Source organism: Nerophis ophidion, linkage group LG03 (assembly GCF_033978795.1).
Source record: "Nerophis ophidion isolate RoL-2023_Sa linkage group LG03, RoL_Noph_v1.0, whole genome shotgun sequence".
Classification (NCBI taxonomy): domain Eukaryota; kingdom Metazoa; phylum Chordata; class Actinopteri; order Syngnathiformes; family Syngnathidae; genus Nerophis; species Nerophis ophidion.
In genome coordinates this window covers 75,847,755-75,862,869 of record NC_084613.1, presented here as the reverse complement: position 1 = coordinate 75,862,869, position 15,115 = coordinate 75,847,755, and the positions used below count along the sequence as shown (strand labels likewise).

The 15,115-nt window shown below is 38.7% G+C and overlaps 1 protein-coding gene across 3 annotated transcripts in view; it reads left to right on the top strand.

Moving 5' to 3' along the window:
- LOC133550051 (syntaxin-binding protein 6-like) overlaps positions 1 to 13,488 on the top strand; it is a 154,257-nt gene extending 140,769 nt beyond the window's left edge. For all 3 annotated transcript variants that reach the window (XM_061896067.1, XM_061896065.1, XM_061896066.1), the window contains one exon: positions 10,116 to 13,488. In XM_061896067.1, coding sequence (XP_061752051.1) covers positions 10,116 to 10,139 — 24 coding nt within the window. In that variant the 3' untranslated portion in view covers positions 10,140 to 13,488. The remainder of the gene's footprint in view (positions 1 to 10,115) is intronic.
- The last annotated feature ends 1,627 nt before the right edge of the window (positions 13,489 to 15,115 follow it).

Genomic DNA, 15,115 nt, shown 5'->3' with positions numbered 1-15,115 from the left:
TGGCCGCAATTTGACCTCGACGTCACTTGCATGTGCACTTTTATGAAGTGAAAACAAAGGAAGTGGAAATTAAGTAAAAGTCGCAACACATTAAAAATGTGTGTTTTTTTGTCATGTGAAGATAAATTGAAGTGATATAATTTATGATAGATATAATATAGCAGGGGTCGGGAACCTTTTTGGCTGAGAGAGCCAAAAAGCCAAATATTTTAAAATATATTTCCGTAAGAGCCGTATGTTTTTTTTTAACACTGAACACAACTAAACACATGCATTTTTAAGTAAGACCAACATTTCTAAAGTATAATAAGTCTCTTAATATTTGTAATAACATTGTTATTCTGAAGCTAACTGTGGAGGAGGTGTGGCCTGCGGGCCTGCAGCGACAGGTGCGTAGACGACCCACCTGGGCCTTGTTATCTAATCACCTGTCGCTCTGTTATAAGCAGCAGCCAGGAGGAGAGACTGGGTTGGGGCTGGAAATACAATTGCTGGAAAGCAACTGAGAGACTTATTGAAAAATAAAACAATATTGTAACCCTGAAACAGCCTCTCATGTTGGTGCTTGGGGGTCTGAAGAACCCCCAGGAGGGCAAGCCCCAAACTAACCAATAATAAATAAATAACTTTTTACCATTAACGCGACTTCTTGAACAGGTGCGGTAGAAAACGGATGGATGGATTAAAAATGCATGAGAATGTTTTATATTTTGAACATTATTTTTAACACTGTGATTACAAGCGGAATTATTCATTACTTATCGTGTTATGCAATGTCAGCTCAGATTTATCAGAGAGCCAGATGCAGTCATCAAAAGAGCCACATCTGGCTCTAGAGCCATAGGTTCCCTACCCCTGGTATATAGTATGGTTGTACAGTATACCGGTATTAGTTTGGTACCAAGATACTAATGAATCATATTCAGTACTATACCGCCTCTGAAAAGTACCGGTCCACCACCCCCGTACCTTGTCGTCGTCACGTCGTGTTATTGCTGGTTTATGAGCACGTGAGCATGTTCGGCAGCGCATAATCACTGAGTACTTACAAGCAGACACAGTCTGTAGACAGAAATGGGAGAACGGGCGCATTTTGGCTTAAAGACGAACAACAAAGGTGAAGTTATAACACAGACACGCCCACCGGAAGAGGTACTTTAAGACATGGCTCGCGAGCTAGCGGCTAAAGTTCAGCCGCAGTCAGCAGTAGGGGTGTAACGGTACACAAAAATTTCGGTTCGGTACGTACCTCGGTTCAGAGGTCACGGTTCGGTTCATTTTCGGTACAGTAAGAAAACAACAAAATATAAATGTTTTGGTCATTTATTTACCAAATTTGTAAACAATGGCTTTATCCTTTTAACATTGGGAACACTATAATAATTCTACCAACGTTAATCCACATTAAACTGCCTCAAGTTGTTGCTTGGATTAAATAAAATGACAAAACCTTTCTTCTACATATAAAAAGTGCAACATTAAACAGTTTCAAGTCAATTCATCATGCTTAATTTATTACAGCATTTGGGAAGCCTGTAGTTGATTTTTATTATACACACACACACACACACACACACACACACACACACACACACACACACAGCAAAATGAGCTAACGTAACGCTAATTAGCCTTCATCTCAATCCAGAACTATGAGCGATCTGAGCTGCAGTTTAAGTTTCTAGAACAGGGGTGTCGAACTCAAATACAGAGTGGGCCAAAATTTTAAACTGAACAAAGCCGCGGGCCAAGGTTGAACAAATTAACCTTTTAACAGGGACCCAAACAAGTTTTGCATTGAACATTGAACGAGCAAGGCTTGTAAAACTTTATAGTGACATGCAAAATCGATTTTCAAATATTGGAGCATCCCGGAAGAGTTAGTGCTACAAGGGCTTCTGGGTATTTGTTCTGTTGTGTTTATGTTGGGTTACGGTGCGGATGTTCTCCCTAAATGTGGTTGTCATTCTTGTTTGGTGTGGGTTCACAGTGTGGCGCATATTTGTAACAGTCTTAAAGTTGTTTATACGGCCACCCTCAGTGTGACCTGTATGGCGGTTGACCAAGTATGCCTTGCATTCACTTGTTTGTGTGTATAGTCCGCATTTAGTATTTAACTGGGCCGACACAATGGAGAAAAAGCGGACGGGACGACAAGTTGTAGAGGACGTTGAATGCAGTGCCTTTAAGGCACGTCCCCAACGATGTTGTTTGGGTGGAAATCGAGAGAAATTCGGGAGAATGGTTGCCCCGGGTGATTTTCGACAAGGGCACTGAAATTCGGGAGTCTCCCAGGAAAATCGGGAGGGTTGGTAAGTATGAGTATTAGCGGTGAATGCGGTGTTATAATACCGGCGGGCCAGCTCTAATGTTAATTTGATATTGCCTCAAGGGCCAAATTAAATTACATGGTGGGACAAATTTGGCCCGCGGGTCAGAGTTTGACACCCATGTTCTAGAAGGTCAACGGGCTCATAGTGATGTTAGTAGTAGTTGTGACTGGGAAGTGTTTTTTATAATTTGGGGAGTGTACAATGTCCTGCTAAACAAATATCTGCTCATCTCGACGCCGGAGCACTGACTGCATGCGCTCTGAAAACGCACTGCTGATTGGCTGTTACATCGCTCTGAATACGCACTGCTGATTGGCTTTGTATGTAACCAATCAGATGGTTGTGTGGGCGGGACAATGCTGGGTGTTCACTGCTCAGACAGAGGCAGAAAGCAGAGCAGCTTGTTAAGACTTTAGATTACAAACTTGTTCGATACACCCTCATACCGAACCGAAACCCCCGTACCGAAACGGTTCAATACAAATACACGTACCGTTACAAACCTAGTCGGCAGTGTTTTAGCTACTTCTAAATCACTAATCCTCGCTTCCATGGTGACAAATAAAGTAAGTTTCCCTGCTGGACGAGGAATAGCTAAACATGCTTCACTACACTCCGTAGTAAACAAATGCCATTGGTGGATCTACACCTAATATCCAATGTAAAGATACCAAGTACAGGAGCGTATCTAGTCGATACTACTATGATTCCGTCAATATTTTTGGCATCACAACATCTTCCATCCATCCATCCATTTTCTACCGCTTATTCCCTTTGGGGTCCCGGCGGGCGCTGGTGCTTATCTCAGCTACAATCGGGCGGAAGGCGAGGTACACCCTGGACAAGCCGCCACCTTATCACAGGACCAACACTGATAGACAACATTCACACACTAGGGCCAATTTAGTGTTGCCAATCAACCTATCCCCAGGTGCATGTCTTTGGAAGTGAGAGGAAGCCGGAGTACCCGGAGAGAACCCACGCAGTCACGGGGAGAACATGCAAACTCCACACAGAAAGATCCCGAGCCCGGGATTGAACCCAGGACTACTCAGGACCTTTGTATTGTGAGGCAGACGCACTAAATGAATTTCCTCCGTCGGGTGGCGGGCTCTCTCTTAGAGATAGGGTGAGAAACTGTCATTGGGGAGGAGCTAAGAATAAAGCCATTGTGGCCCGAACCCTTCCCTGGAGAGGTGTTTAAGGCACGTTCGACCGGTAGGAGACCACGAGGAAGACCCAGGACACAGTGGTGAGGCTACGTCTCCCAGCTGGCCTGGGAACGGCTCGGGATATCCCCCAAAGAGCTGGACGAAGTAGCTGGGGAGACGGAAGTCTGGGCTTCTCTACTCCCTGCGACCCAACATCGGATAAGCGGAAGAAGAGGGATGGATGGATGGATATTGCCATATTTGACTAGTCCTTATGCTAACTATTACAATAATTTCCAGTGTTTCCCACAGGTCAGGTATCTATTTGTGGTGGGTTGGTCGGGCGGAGGGCAGCGGTGGCGATTACCAAGAAAAACGCGGAATTGGAATATAATTACAACACTTTATGTACATATTTATATACATACATATTTATATAATATTTACATATTTATATAATATGTAACTACAAGCTCCATTCACAGATAGAGTCCCATTGCTTTTATGAGCGGCCGTGCGAGTCAAAAGCCGATTTTTTTTAATTTATTTATTTATTTATTTATTTATTTGTGGTGGCCATAATTCTCTCGTGGCAGGCCGCCGCAAATAAATGTGTGGGAAACCCTGTTCCATGGTTATCTTCATGTTGACATGCTCTTTAAAGGCCTACTGAAATGAGATGTTCTTATTTAAACGGGGATAGCAGGTCCATTCTATGTGTCATACTTGATCATTTCGCGATATTGCCATATTTTTGCTGAAAGGATTTAGTAGAGAACATCCACGATAAAGTTCACAACTTTTGTTTGCTAAGAGAAAAGCCCTGCCTCTACTGGAAGTGCTCCTCACATCTTCATATTGTTTTTAATGGGAGCCTCCAACAAAAACAGCTATTCGGACCGAGAAAACGACAATTTCCCCATTAATTTGAGCGAGGATGAAAGATTTGTGTTTGAGGATATTGATAGCGACGGACTAGAAAAAAAAATGATTGCATTGGGACGGATTCAGATGTTTTTAGACACATTTACTAGGATAATTCTGGGAAATCCTTTATCTTTCTATTGTGTTGCTAGTGTTTTAGTGAGTTTAACAGTACCTGATAGTCGGAGGTGTGTGTCCACGGGTGTCTTGACGCGCAGTGCCTCAGGGAAGTCGACGGCAGCTTTATGGGCGGCACAAGCTCAGCTGATCTCCGGTAAGAAGCGACTTTTTACCACAATTTTCTCACCGAAACCTGCTGGTTGACATTCGTTTGGGATCCATGTTCGCTGTGATCCATAGTAAAGTTTCACCTCCGTGAATTTTAAACAAGGAATCACCGTGTGTTTGTGTGGCTAAAGGCTAAAGCTTCCCAACTCCATCATTCTACTTTGACTTCTCCATTATTAATTGAACAAATTGCAAATGATTCAGCAACACAGATGTCCAAAATACTGTTTAACTATGTGGTTAAAGCAGACGACTTTTAGCTGCGTGTGTGCGCAGCGCTCTCATTTCCTATTAGCCCGTGACGTCAAGCGTACACGTCATCATTACGCGACGTTTTCAAGAAAAAACTCCCGGGAAATTTAAAATTGCAATTTAGTCAACTAAAAAGGCCGTATTGGCATGTGTTGCAATGTTAATATTTCATCATTGATATATAAACTATCAGACTGTGTGGTGGGTAGTAGTGGGTTTCAGTAGGCCTTTAAGCTAAAATAATACAAGATTTGTTAGAGTACTGTAAAAATACTGAGATAATACATTTTAACGGTATTCGCTACAACATTTTGTCTGTCCGCATTCAACTTTAGAGTTTCCATTGCATGCAAGCGTTGCTTCTTGCTGTAATATGACAAAGTGATATTCTTGTGTACCCCCATTCATCGTGCATTGTCTTCCATTTGTACCAAATCACCAAAATAATGAGTTGCATGCTGATGAATTGAGCTATTAACATAATTTTTTTCCCCCTCATTATGATCCTTGCACTGCAGGTGTCTGTCTAATGGGGTACTAGATCACACTCGCACCGCCTCAGCAGCCATGTTTTCACTGAAATATTAGTCGGGGTGCCGGTGACTTTTAATTTAAATCCTATCAAAAATGATCTTTCAGCACAGTGTGTGCTATGCAACGTAATTAAGGAGTGGTTTAATTGAAAGACATTTCAAGTGCTTGATGCGGCGTGATGGGTTTTAAACACATGTTTAGTTTGGTCATGCTGCACAACATTGCTGCCACTTTTAAGTACACCAATTATTTGACACTGAAACAAACTAGCATATGTTATGGGACACCTGCAGTTATTAGTGTGTCACCTTTGCTCTCTCCACTTGTGGAATTCCATGCATGATGTTCCAATCAGAATGGTTCGCTTTTGTGCGTCGCTCTACTGCCCTCGCTTGTCCATGTTCAGTATTCTGCTGCCGTACCCAACATTCTTGTGTGCACCTGCATGTGTGTGTTATATTATATTTATATTATATTATTAGGGTCCATGGGCCAAGGACCCTATTGAAACTGCTGTTTTATTATTATTATTATATGTTTTATATTTATATAGCGCTTTTTCTCTAGTGACTCAAAGCGCTTTACATAGTGAAACCCAATATCTAAGTTACATTTAAACCAGTGTGGGTGGCACTGGGAGCAGGTGGGTAAAGTGTCTTGCCCAAGGACACAACGGCAGTGACTAGGATGGCAGAAGCGGGAATCGAACCTGCAACCCTCAAGTTGCTGGCACGGCCACTCTACCACCACTATTCCTCCCTCGCCCCTGCAGCTAAACTTTATTGTCATCCCTCAAACGCGCCTCCAGCCAGGACTATTAAAGCTTGTTAATGAGACCAATAGAATTTCCTGTCATCTACTCAATAAAAAAAACAACAACAACTAAAAGTTCAGGCTCCGATGCTCGCCGCCTTCCAGCATCTGTCGAAAAAAAAAACCCGGTATCCGCCGCACCTTCCCACCGTGCACAGATTTGTCGCCTGCATGTCCTCATGATCTTGAAGTTTAACTTTGCAACCATCTTTTCAAAATGTTGTTTTTCAAGCATGTTAAGAAAAGGGGGCTCTCAAAACCAAATGTACTCAATATATATATATATATATATATATATATATATATATATATATATATATATAATGTGTGTGTGTGTGTGTATATGTATATATATGTATGTGTATATATATATATACACATATATATACATGTAAACATATATATATATTTATATATATGTATGTATATATACATATATGTATGTATATGTATGTATGTATATATGTATATATTTACATTATATATATACATATAATGTGTATATATACATATATATATGTATATATATGTGTATGTATGTATATACAGTATATGTATATATATATACATTATATATATACATATAATGTGTATATATAGGTGTGTGTGTGTGTGTATATATATACATAGGTATGTATATATGTATATATATGTATTCATATATATATGTATGTTTATATATGTGTATATACTGTATTTAGGTATGTATATATTTATATATACATATTGATGTATATATGTATATATATATATATATATATATATATATATATATATGTATATATATATATATGTATATATATATATATATATATATATATATATATATATATATATATGTATATATATATATATATGTATGTATGTCTTGATTGGATAATCCAGAGAATAGTGCTTGATACCGTGGTAGAGCGCAATATGTAGGTGTGGGAAAAATCACATGACTACTACATCTCTACAGAACTGTTTCATGAGGGGTTCCCTCAATCATCAGGAAATCTCCTCATGATTGAGGGAACCCCTCATGAAACAGTTCTGTAGAGATGAAGTAGTCTTCTGATTTTTCCCACACCTATACATATATATATACTATATTGCTCTTTTTACCTTTGATATGAACATTATGATGTAAACTCAAAGTTATTGTTTTTTTTGCTATTTTTGTTTTACAACATTTTATTATTGATCATCTTGTACTGCATTGTAATCTTTTGTTTTGTGATTGTGTGATGTTTTTTGCCTGGACCCCCGGAATAAGAGTCTCCACTGCCGTGTAGACTATGGGGATCCTTAATAAACTAAACTAAACTAAATTAAATGCAGCAATGCAGTACTATATATAACCGCAATATAATAAATATATAACTTTTTTCAGTTCAGTTTCAGTTTATTTCCAACATGCATACGATGTAATCCATCACATATTTCCAGTTGTGAGGAATAGGAAGAAGCAGACCTTATTTAATCCTACCCCTTTTCATACCATAGCAATTCTATCCAATTTCCTTGTTCTCTGCAACAGAACAGTGAACAAATAAGTAATATACCATAGTAAGCAAACACATATTAAATATATAAATATTTGTCTAAAATAAAAAAGGGTTCAAGATGTTCACCATAATTCTTGTTCTGTGTACTTTGTGAACTCTTGAAGTTTGAACAGCCTCTTAAACTGAATCATTGTGCTGCTTTGTTTGATTTATTTGCTTAATCCATTCCATAATTTAATTCCACATACTGATCTGCTAAAGGTTGTAAGTGTTGTACGTGCATACAAATGTTTTAAATTACATGTTCCTCTAAGGTTATATTTGTCCTCTTTTGTTGAGAAGAATTGTTGTACATTCTTGAGTAGCAGGTTATAGTTTGCTGTGTACATCATTTTAGCTGTTTGCAAATGCACCAAATAGTTGAATTTCAATAATTGTGATTTAATAAATAAACTGTTTGTGTTCTCTATAGCCAAAACTAGGTATTATCCTAATTGATCTTTTTTGTAAAACAGTTAGTGAATGAAGCCCACCTTTGTAGTTGTTTCCCTATATTTCTGCACAATAACTCAAATATGGTAATCATAATGAATATTATATTTTGATGTTTATTTTTTTTAGATATCAAAAGTTGAGTCAGGTAAAAAAATGACCAATGTTATACATTCTTATCAGAATAGTTGCATAATTCTATAAATGGTTGCTGGTGCAGATTTGTGTAGTTCTCATCTTATTACCCATTTTTAATAGGGAATAGAATTTTACAACAACTCACGACTCGAATCCAAAACTTTTGATGACGATTTGAACAGATTCACGCAATATTTGGCATGATGAGTTTAATCAAACCGTGACAAAAACAGTTGCAGCTCTTCTTGTTTGCTAACAAATGAGGTACACATGCAGCCAGTAAACGAGTAGACTTTATTAAAAAAATGAAAATACATTTTAATCAATTCTAAAAATGTATGAATCGATTTAGAATTGGAATAAATGAGAATAGAGATTTGTATGTAGACTGATTTTTTTAGCACCTCTAATTTTTTTTAATTGAATTTAATAATTCATTTTAATTTAAAAATACATTTTGTGGAAGCATTATTTATCCATCCATCCATCCATTTCCTACCGCTTATTCCCTTTTGGGGTTGCGGGGGGCGCTGGCGCCTATCTCAGCTACAATCGGGCAGAAGGCGGCGTACACCCTGGACAAGTCGCCACCTCATCGCAGGGCAAGCATTACTTAACATTATTATAATACATTTTATCATTTTTTAATATATATTCAAAATAGGTAATTCAAGGAAAACATATTTATTATTTTTTCATTTTATTTTAATACATTTACCGTATTTCCTTGAATTGCTGCAGGGCATATAATATGCACCTGCCTTGAATTACTGCCGGGTCAAACTCGCTTCCCAAAATAATTAGCGCATGCTTAGTATTACCGCCTGGTCAAACTCGTGACGTCACGAGTGACACTTCCCCTGTCATCATTTTCAAAATGGAGGAGGCTGATTTCAATACCGGTAATTTGAAATTGCATAAAGGGAAGAAGATTAAGAGCTATTCAGTAGGATTTCTCCCGTCCAAAAGCAGAACCTAGTAACTAATTTCTAGAGATACCCTTGAGATACTAGGTTTTTCTGTTGTACCTACGCGGTTATGTGGTAGTTGCTAGGTCCTGCCATGCGCGTAACAGCTTACTTACGGAAAAAATTACAATATCGCATACACTAATGTAAAGCATATCACCTAGGAACTCCAAAATTATTATCAGCTCAGTTTTGAGCAAAATTGAGTTACTGGGTTTTGCCTTTGGACGGGAGATTTAGGGTCCAAGCTTACATCACACTCAAATTTTTACTGCATACCTTTGGGAAGTGCCGGAGTGAGAAGAGGTTTTAAAATGATTAGTGCATGCTTACTTTTACCGCATGCCTTTGGCAAGCGCAGGAGTGAGAAGAGGTTTTAAATTAATTAGCGCCCCGGCGGCGATTCAAGGAAATACGGTAAATTCAACAAATTTCATGTACAATATTTTATATATTTTATTATTCAATTATTTTATATTTTGATAGTTTTTTTTTTTTAATTGTTTTTGTAAGGTATATTTCTAAAGTGACATTTTATATTTGAAGAATATTATTTTTTTTATTAAATTGTATTAATTTTAAAATTAAAAGCTTGCCCCCTTGGAAATGTTTAATACTCTCGGCAGTTGAGTTGGGAAAAAAAAAAAAAAAGGAACTACAGTAAATGAGGATCTGTCTCATTAACTTTGTGTATATTCTACAAACCCCGACCCCTCCTGTGTTTTTCTACAGCTTGCCATGAAGCACAAGTGTTAAAACAACCACTGCCAAAACCAACAGTGGGCTCGGAACGGGTGGGATGAGGGTCCGCCACTTGCTCATCGCTGTGCCAAAAATGCGGACTCCGATTTTTTTGTTGTGTTTTTTTTTTTTTGGTTTGTTTTTTTTAAAGACATTGTAACATTTGTGTAATTGCATTGTGTGACGGGAGGAGGAAATTGTCGACTTGGGACCACTTGATGAAAGTCTGTCAATAACGTTCTTGTCGCGCTGACAAGCTGGACCGTTTTTGTTTTTTTTATCGCCGTTTGTTTGTCGCTTTGTGCACATGGCGGCGATCACCCGCTTATAATCCGGGAAACATTTCCTGCACAGTGATCCCAACGTCCATAGTGTCCTGTGAATTGTTGGGGAACGTCTGACTTTGTCAGGGTTTCTCAAACATCCCGTGAACTACGCTAAAAAAAACAGCGTTCGATGCCCACGCTGCGTTTTTACCAACAAAAACTGTGCTTTGAGGTTTGCTTCCGTCCATGATTTCCGAATATATATACAAGATAAGTACTGTATTAACCTAAATATATGAAAAAAAATATCGGTCGTCGTATATTCAGTGTGTTTGGATTCATACATGCGCCAAACGACTTCCCAAGCTTTTCTTCCTGTCACTCACACATGCCAGTGGCACTCAAAAAGAGGGCAATTTTTTTTTCCTGAAAACATGATTTTTATCTTTGTTTTGTATCTTTTTTCCCCCCCAAAACATGCCGTTGTCTTATGTTCAGGGTCACCTTTATATCTGGTTTGATAATACATACTTCAATAACCACAAATGAGAGTGCAAACATTTATATATATTTCATTTCTTTAGTAAGACCCATCAACAATATAGATTTTTGTCATTTTCAAAATATCAAGAGGCTCGTCGCAACACAATTTGGGCCCCGACCCTCAGATTCGGAAACCCCGCTTTAAGCTATGCTGTTGTCTATAATTTCAGTAAATATAAAAAATGTATTTATTGATAAAATGCTTCCACTATATTAACCTCAATGTAAAGAAAAGACAGGTTTTCCAATATGCCCGTGGACATTATATATGCAAACTAGCATAAGGGGCACCAAATGACATCATCCATAGCGAACGAGAGCCTTTCTTCCTGTCACTCACACACGCCCCTGGCCTGGGGAGACACAGACACGCTCAAAAAAGGCCCAAAAAAAGCCCTTAAAAGTTGCTGAAAGCATGATTTTTTTGTCTTGGGCGCTCCACCCCGAAAAATACCGTCTTATATTCAGGGTGGTCTTGTAGTTAAGTTAATACGATATACTGTAGTTCAATAACCACAAGGGAGACAGAAACTATATATAAACAGTAGAGGTCAAAAGTTTGGACACGCCTACTCATTCAGTGCGTTTTTATTATTTTCATGACTATTTACATTGTAGATTGTCACTGAATGCATCAAAACTGTGAATGAACACACAAAAAAAAGGTTAAATAACTGAAAACATGTTTTAAATTCTAGTTTCTTCAAAATAGCCACCCTTTGCTCCGATTACTGCTTTTGCACACTCTTGGCATTCTCTCCATGAGCTTCAAGAGGTAACGGTTTTCACTTCCCAGGTGTCATAGTTTTGATGCCTTCAGTGACAATCTACAATGTAAATAGTCATGAAAATAAAGAGAATGAGGAGGTTTGTCCAAACTTGTACTATGTATGTATTTTTTTTATTTTCCTGTGTAAGTACCCCTAGTAGTTAATTTTTTCAGTATCAATTTTTTCCCCCCAAGGAAATTCCAAAATTCTTGTTAGTTTGTTGTCCATTTTATGACACATAAAACACTTATTTTTATATAAAATATACTGTGTACCCTGTTAACCTGAATATAAGAAGGGTATTCTGCAAAAGAAAAGTCCTACTGTATATGCGGGGTCGCGAGAAATGCAAAACAGCCAAACGATTTTTTTCCATAAGCAACTCAAAGCTTTTCTGCCTGTCACTCACACACATGACCTGGCGAGACAGAGATCGAAAACAATGTAGTTAGTATTTTTTTCCAAAATGCCGTCTTACATTTAGGTTAATGCAGCCTAGTAAATAAACCACAAGTGAGACTGAAAAAAAATAAAAATACATATACCGTATTTACTGTGCTATAAAGCGCGCCAGTATTTAAGCCACACCCACCAAATTTTACAATAATTTTTTTATTTTTTTTTTACATATATTAGCTGCACCAGATTATAAGCCTCAGATATATACCATGACAAAATATTTAGGAAATGTTCATTTACTTACCTAAATTGTGAAGAGACTTAAACAGCGTCTCTAACGCGGCAGTAAAACGGCTGATCAAACAAAACAGAAGTCCTCGTCATGGACCCGCTTGCTGCGTAAGCTAGCTCTCCAATCAGCTAAACAAACTTAATAACTTTTGGTGAGTTTACGAAACTAAAACAACACAAAAATAGATGCCATTGTGAGTTAATAATACTAACACGGACACTTGATAGCTTGTTTGCTACTGCTAACGACACTAGCCTGATTACATCACGATAGCACATATACATGAAAACACTACCACAGACATCACACGGGATGGTTCGGATGAATGAAGTATACTTCCGGCACAAAAGAAGTAGTACACTGTCAACCCGAAGCACTTGCATCCAAAAGATGGCGCCGTAACACAAACAATAACAACCCTTTTTAGTGTCTCTGTCGGCGGGATATGAAAATTATTTATTGAACACAAAATCTTATGGCCGTTAGCAAAGAAAAATCCATAAATTGCCCACACCGTTTGTTAAGCCGCAGGCTTCAAAGCGCGGGGAAAAACGAAGTGACTTATAGTCGGGAAACTACGGTATTTATATTTATTCCCCGTCCCCCTCAAAAAATCCAGCCCGCCCTGGAAGAGGATTATTTTGTCGGTATTAGGGAGTTTATGTTCCCAAAAGGCGCATCGCTTGGATAAACTAACTCCTGCCTTGTAAAAAGCAGCAAAACTTCTCTCCAGCTTATGATTTGTCTGCGCCTTATTGAGTCTTTTTCTTACGTTGGTCCATCTCAAAGCAGAACAACCACAAGGTGAAGTATTTGTGTTATGTTTTTCGTTTTTTTGTAAGATTCCTCGCTGCTAATGCCGCCACTCGCATTCCAGATGTAATGAAGCTTTTTTGTTTTTATATTCTACATTGCACGCATGTTTTTCATCGACAACGTTTTTAACGCGCTGCCAGTTCAGTGGTGTCGTGCTCTTTTAAAAACAAGTGTGGCCTAAAAAAAAATCAGTGTGCTTTCAAGTCCTCTGCATAACACACACACATACACACTTTGGATGTTTTATTGTTTTCATAATAAAAAGATGTCTAATCCAATGTTCTGTCATTTTTATGTGTGCGTATTTTTTCTCTAATTACTGTTATTGCATTTGTAGTCACTTTGTGTCTTGCTCATAAATACCATCAATATTATCAGTTGTCACCAGGACAAAGAAAAATGTCTTTCAACTCAAATGTTGAACGCGAGTTGTTCCTCCACTTCGACTACAGCATTGACACCTCTATAATTCTTATAATGCTGGTTAATTTTTTTTTTTTTTTTTGCAAATGAAAACGTTCCTAATTGTGTGTTTTACATGAGCATGCAACATGCAAAGTATGCGATGCAACACTGCCCCCTTGTGGTCTACTGAAAAACCTTGTCACCATACAAAAATACATACTCAACTAAACCAATACCAAAAAAACATACCGGTAAGTAAAGGTATTTTTTATTTAGTCTTTATTTAACCAGGTAAAATCCCATTGAGATCAAAGAGCTCTTTTCCAAGGGAGACCTGGCCTAGAAGGCAACAGTAAGGTTACATTAAAAACAGTAAACAACACATAAAACATCACATTTACAACATTAAAACTTGCTCATATGACACATGTGCATACAGACAAGGTAGACTGCGATCCTTTCACAGAAGCTTTTAACTCATTTAATGTAACACGGGTTTTAAGTTCAATCAATCAATCAATGTTTATTTATATAGCCCTAAATCACAAATGTCTCAAAGGACTGTACAAACCACTACGACTACGACATCCTCGGAAGAACCCACATAATAGCAAGGAAAAGTCACAGCCAGTGGGACGCCAATGATGACTATGAGAAACCTTGGAGAGGACCACAAATGTGGGCAACCCCCCTCCCCTCTAGGGGACTGAAAGCAATGGATGTCGAGCGGGTCTAACATGATACTGAGAAAGTTCAATCCATAGTGGCTCCAACACAGCCGCGAGCGCTCAGTTCAAAGCGGATCCAAGACAGCAGCGAGAGTCCCGTCCACAGGAAACCACCCCAAGCGGAGGCGGATCAGCAGCGTAGAGATGTCCCCAACCGATACACAGGCGATCGATCCATCCTGGGTTTCGACTCTGGACAGTCAGTACTTCATCCATGGTCATCGGACGGGACCCCCTCCACAAGGGAGGGGGGGACAGAGGAGAAAAACAAAAGAAGCGGCAGATCAACTGGTCTAAAAAGGAGGTCTATTTAAAGGCTAGAGTATACAAATGAGTTTTAAAGTGAGACTTAAATGCTTCTACTGAGGTAGCATCTCGAATTGTTACCGGGAGGGCATTCCAGAGTACTGGAGCCCGAACGGAAAACGCTCTATAGCCCGCAGACTTTTTTTGGGGCTTTAGGAATCACTAATAAGCCGGAGTCTTTTGAACGCAGATTTCTTGCCGGGACATATGGTACAATACAATCGGCAAGATAGGATGGAGCTAGACCGTGTAGTATTTTATACGTAAGTAGTAAAACCTTAAAGTCACATCTTAATTGCACAGGAAGCCAGTGCAGGTGAGCCAGTACAGGCGTAATGTGATCAAACTTTCTTGTTCTTGTCAAAAGTCTAGCAGCCGCATTTTGTACCAACTGTAATCTTTTAATGCTAGACATGGGGAGACCCGAAAATAATACGTTACAGTAATCGAGACGAGACGTAACAAA